The sequence below is a fragment of the Pinus tabuliformis genome, chromosome 2_1 (genome assembly GCF_031772625.1).
Source record: "Pinus tabuliformis cultivar Carrire ecotype Pingquan chromosome 2_1, CPIR1, whole genome shotgun sequence".
NCBI lineage: Eukaryota > Viridiplantae > Streptophyta > Pinopsida > Pinales > Pinaceae > Pinus > Pinus tabuliformis.
The window spans coordinates 273,409,211-273,414,905 of record NC_142299.1 but is presented as its reverse complement, the minus strand read 5'-3'; the positions used below and the strand labels follow the sequence as shown (position 1 = coordinate 273,414,905).

Below are 5,695 nucleotides of genomic sequence, written 5' to 3'. Positions count from 1 at the left end.
TGACCTAATACCTCTATCTCTGAGAAGCGATGTATCTGATACCAATCCCAAAATTATGTAATTATCGGCGACACTCTTTACCATCGTGGTATCGATATGATTTCACAGAGGTGTCTCACTCGTGAGGAGGCCAAGAAAGTACTCAATGAATTCCACTCAGGGGCATGTGATGCACACTTATCTAGTTACACTACCACACAAAAGATCTTACATGTTAGTTACTTTTGGCCCACCATTTTCTGTGACTGTATCTTCCTACTCCAGAACTATCATGCATGCCAAATCTATGATCCTAAAAATTGTAGTCCACCTACTATGTTGCATCCATTGGTCCCTTCGTGAAATGGGTATCGACTTTATGACATGTAACCCTCATTCGAACAAGGAGCATGGCTATATTATTTTTGTCGTTGACTACTTTACCAAGTGGGTTGAATCGATGCCTACATTTAACAACATCGACGAAACAACTACATGCATTTTCTTCAACCATGTGATTACTAGGCTTGGTGTTCCACAAGCAATAGCTACATATCACAGGAAGCATTTTCAGAATCATAGAATGATCGAATTAGCTTCCAAATTGGGACTTTCACATGAAAATTCTGCTCCCAAATATCCTCAAGCTAACGGACAAGTTGAGGTGGCCAACAAAGTTCTTAAAACTCTCCATCAACGCATGATAGGGGTCCACAAATAAGACTTGAACTTGCCTCTCTTTGCTGCCTTGTGAGAATACTGAACCTCTGTTAGGACTCCTACTAGATTTACACCATTCCAATTGGTGTATGGTATGGAAGCGATCCTCCACATCGAATGTGAAATTCCATGGCTAAAATTAGCTATTGAGCTTCTTCCTACTACTTCCGCAGAGGAGGAGCATATTTTAGATTTAAATCGTTTAAATGAAACTTGACATGATGTTTTGTTAGCAAATGAAGCTCATAAAAGATGCATCAAAGCGCAATATGACAAAAGTGTCAAGCCTAGAGTCTTATAGGTAGGAGATCTGGTTCTCTTGTATGACTAGGTGGTCAGAAATTTAGGTCTAGGAAAGTTCCAACCCATGTGGCTGGGCCCATACATTGTCAAGCGTTTCCTTGAAAAATGGTCTTATGAATTAGTAGACCTTGATGGAGTTCCACTGGCGTAGCCTAGAAATTGGTTGTACCTCAAAAATATTGTGCTTCATCCCATGCATAGTACACTGTGTACATATTGTCTATATGTGTGTTGACTATGTTTGTAGTGTGTTTTTCAATGTTTCCCACGGTTTTTGTTGATTATTTTCACTTTTGGATTGAAAATGTCAACCTCTCTCGAATCGTATATTGGTTATACCGATGGTGTTAGTCGTAGTACTTGGGACCTACCCTCCATGACATGGGCTATCATTGCTCCAAATGGTGAGCTAGTGAGAATCCAAGGGATTTATATTGGTCACTACTAAAAACATCGCTGAGTATAGCACAGTGGTTGAGCTACTACCTAATGCTATTTCACATGGTATTATCCATATAGCCATTAGGCTTAAGTCACAACTCGTAGTACTACAACTCGGTAAAATTTATTCAGTGAGAAATCTCGCCATCCTTCACATGGTTTTGAGAGTGTGTCTTCTTAGTGTGTCTTCTAGAAAGACATTTCGACATTTCGATTTCATACACTATGAGCATATTTCTAGAAATCTTAATATATTAAAATATGCCCTAGCTACAGACGCAGGAGACCATGGCGGAAACGAGGGTTTCTGAGTAACTGCAACAGTATCAGAGCTGGAAGTGAATAGATCATGGATAGCAGCACCGTTGAGAAGGGGAAAAAAGCTGACTGTCCAGATGGGTGCAGAGGGGTCCATTGGGACCCCCACCTACAAACAAATAATCATGCAGAAACAGAGACAGCAAGCAAAGGAGGGAGCCAGAATCCCCGGGAATGACAGGCTCAAGCAGAGCAGCGGGAAAAACAAGGAGAAAACACAAGTGGAAGACAATGAACCAAGCAGTAATACAATAAACCAAGGCAAAGAAGATGAGGGTTTGGAAGATAATGAAAACAGAAATGATTCAGGACAAAATCTGACAGGAAACAAGGGAAAACAACAAGGAGCAAACGGGGAGCCCACAGATAGCAGGCGGGGGAACAAAGAGAAGGAAGGGGACACAGGCTTGAACCCCAACAAAGACTCAACAGCAAACGGTATTTGTAAACCAAGGAAAGCTGACAGTCTTAGAGTTGTAATAACGGATCCAGAAATACAATCCTATAGAGACCACATGACAGAACATGCAGTCATTTGCAAGTTCATGGGAATGTGGCCAACTGAAAGAGCTTTGTGTCAGTGGATCAGACATCATTGGAAGCCCAGAGGAGATGTTAAACTGCATTTGGGAGCCAAAGGTTTCTTTACAGTTGTGTTTACTAACTTGGAAGATAAGGACAGGATTTTCGATGGAGGGCCGTATTTCATGGCCTCAGCTGGTTTATACATGCGACCATGGAAACCGAACTTTGTTCTGGAGAAGGAATCCTTCACTCAGGTTCCAGTGTGGATCCACTTATTTTCTCTCCCGACAGACTATTGGGGTTTGAATGCTCTAAAGCAGGTTGGAGACCAGTTGGGGACTTTTGTTAAAGCCTCAGAGGCAACATTGCAGAAGAAATACACCTCCTACGCAAGAATATGCGTGGAAATGGATGTATCAGGGGCACTGTACGAGGGATTATGGCTCGAATACAGGGATGAGGATTATTTTCAGGCAATAGACTATGAGCAGATACCGTTTCGCTACCGGAAATGTCATGAACACAGACATCTAATAAGGGAATGCCCTATGAACAAGAAGGAGGAGGATATTAAAATAGAACCAGCAAATAAAGGCAAAGATAACTTTATAACCCCGAAGTCAAGGCAGAGAGCCAATAGAAGAAGGGCATACAGAACAGGAATAGAAAGAAACAACAACAACAATACTTTCGAGCTCTTGGATCTGGAGACAGACTCATAGGAGATACAGAAAACCAAAGCAACAGATAAGGAGCCAAGAAACGAGGAACAAACCAGGAAAGAAGAGGAAGAGGACAAAAACAACAACGAAGTCCAAATGGGGGAGCAACCAGAAGAGTCGGAGGAGGATACAGACATGTTGACCAGTGATGGAGGGAGCGAGGACATTGAGCTAGAGGAAGTTTTAGCCCGGGAAGGGATGAATATACCTGCCATAGTGGAGAATTGGAAAAATCAAGGTATAGAAACGGTACCAGAAGAAGAAATCAAAAAAATCAGTGATCTGTTTACAGCAAGGCAGAAAGCAGCTCTAGAAAGGCAACATAGAAAGCTAGGCATCGCAAGAGGTAATAGTCTCCACCCGAAGAGTCTTCTATGGAACTCATCAAGCTCACGGCAAAAGAAGAAAAGGGGCCGAAAGACAAGCAATGAAGCTCTGCAGGAGCTAGGAATGATAATGATCAACTCAGGGAAAATGAAGGCTCTTAGCGCCTTCCCGTCCTTTCAATAACCCCTCAAGTTTATCATGAAGATCATTTCTTGGAATGGAAGAGGGCTAAACAGCCAAGCAAAGCACAGAATGCTGAAACGCAAATTCCAGAAATATAGACCGGAAATCATGTTCTTACAAGAAACCAAATGCAATGGATCCAGTATGGCAAGGATAACCAAGAAGATAGGAAGGCACATAAATTTTCTAGAAGTTGAAAGTCAGGGCAGAGAAGGAGGACTGGAAACTCTATGGGACACAAGAGAAATTCAAATACTATCTGCAGAAGCGAACAAGCACTTCATTGTTGTGGAAGTTCAACCCACAGGTAATTCTGAATCTTTTTTATGTGTAAATGTCTATGGACCTCAGAAGATAGAGGATAAAATCAGTTTCCTGAATTCTTTAAATAGGCTCATTAGCAGGCACCCAATGTCCAAATGTATTATGGGGGGTGACTTCAATATGATAACAACCCTTCTAGAGAAGAAAGGGGGTCTTAGGAAACTTAATAGGGATGCGGAGTCTTTCATTAGTTTCATTGAGAATGCTAAATTGGTAGACATTCATACCAAGAGTGGCAATTTCACATGGAACAATAGAAGAGGGGGAAATAGAATGATAGCCTCTCGCTTGGACAGATTTTTGGTTTCTGAGAGCATCATAATGGATGGTATCCTTGTAGAGTCAGATATCCTTCCCAGTGGAGGTTCAGACCACTGGCCAATATCGCTCATAGCTGATGTTCATGGCACACCAAGGAATAAACCCTTTAGATTTGAAAAATTTTGGTTGGATCATCCCAGCTTCCTTCAGATGGTTGAAAAATGGTGGTTAGAACCTATGGAGGGTGAGGGCTCTAAAATGTTCAATTTGCAGAAGAAATTAAGACTTACTAAAGATAAGATAAAAGAGTGGAATAGAACAATTTTTGGGGATATTTTCAAGGAAAAAACCTTTATAGAAAATAAGTTGGAACAAATTCACAGAGAATGGGCAGCTGGACAAAGCAGTGAGGAATCCATCGAACAGAAAAAAACTCTAACTCAACAGTGGCACAGTCGATGTCGGCAGGAAGAAATCCTATGGAGGCAAAAATCAAGGATTCAGTGGCTAAAGGAGGGAGAGCAGAATACTAAATTTTTTCACAGATCTGCTCTAGATTACAAAAGTTAAAACAAAATTCTTGAGATGAGAAATGAAAATGGGGAGTCAGTTAAGAACCACCATGACATATCAGAGTTGCTCTCAGCTCATTTCAGATCCATAGCACAGGAACCGCAGTTAAACAGAGGAGAAGCCATTAGGGAACTTCTAAAAGCCATTCCTAAAGCTATAACCTCTGAGCAAAACTGGGCCCTTAATAGGGAAATCACATTGGAAGAGGTAGAGGAAGCTGTAAGAAGCATGCCAAATGATAAAGCCCCTGGGCCGGATGGGTTTACAATCAATTTTTACAAGGCTTGCTGGAATATAGTGAAGAAGGATATTTGGGAGGTGGTAGAGGACTCCAGGCGCTCTAGAACCATACTCAAAACCATTAACTCAACCTTCATAGCGCTAATTCCAAAGGTAGAGGAAGCTAATACCCCTGAAAATTTCAGACCTATTGCTCTCTACAATGTCATCTATAAAATAATATCAAAAGTTATTGCCAATAGGCTGAAGCCCATTCTCCCGAGCATCATCTCTGAAGAGAAATCGGGTTATGTAGAGGGAAGACAGATATTAGACAACATTATCCTTGCTCAAGAGATGATCCACACTCTCCATTCAAGGAAAAAAGCAGGGATGCTAATGCAGCTGGATTTATCAAAAGCTTATGACAAGGTGAGCTGGCAATACCTCGAAGCAATTTTGGATGCTTTCGGTTTCAACAGGCATTGGGTTAACTGGATTCTGGCCCTCATCAAATCCTCGAGATTCTTGATCTTAGTCAATGGAGGCCCCTCTGAACCATTCTCACCTTCGCGAGGAATAAGACAGGGCGATCCTTTATCCCCTTTCCTATTCGTTATCCTCATGGAGGGTCTCAGCAGAATTATAGCCAAGAAGAAAGTTGAAGGGGCAATTAAGGGTCTTCAACCGATCCTATCTATTCCTGCTACTACCCATCAGTAGTTCGTGGACGACACTATGTTACACGGTAGCCCCACAGTGAAAGAGGCCTTGGCATTCAAGGAAATCTTAGATCTCTT

General features: G+C 41.7%; 1 protein-coding gene across 1 annotated transcript; it reads left to right on the top strand.

Moving 5' to 3' along the window:
- Positions 1-3,533: 3,533 nt before the first annotated feature.
- Positions 3,534-4,673, top strand: LOC149199823 (uncharacterized). The gene has a single exon (XM_089400725.1). It carries the CDS (start codon positions 3,534-3,536, stop codon positions 4,671-4,673), a length of 1,140 nt encoding a protein of 379 aa, XP_089256851.1.
- The last annotated feature ends 1,022 nt before the right edge of the window (positions 4,674-5,695 follow it).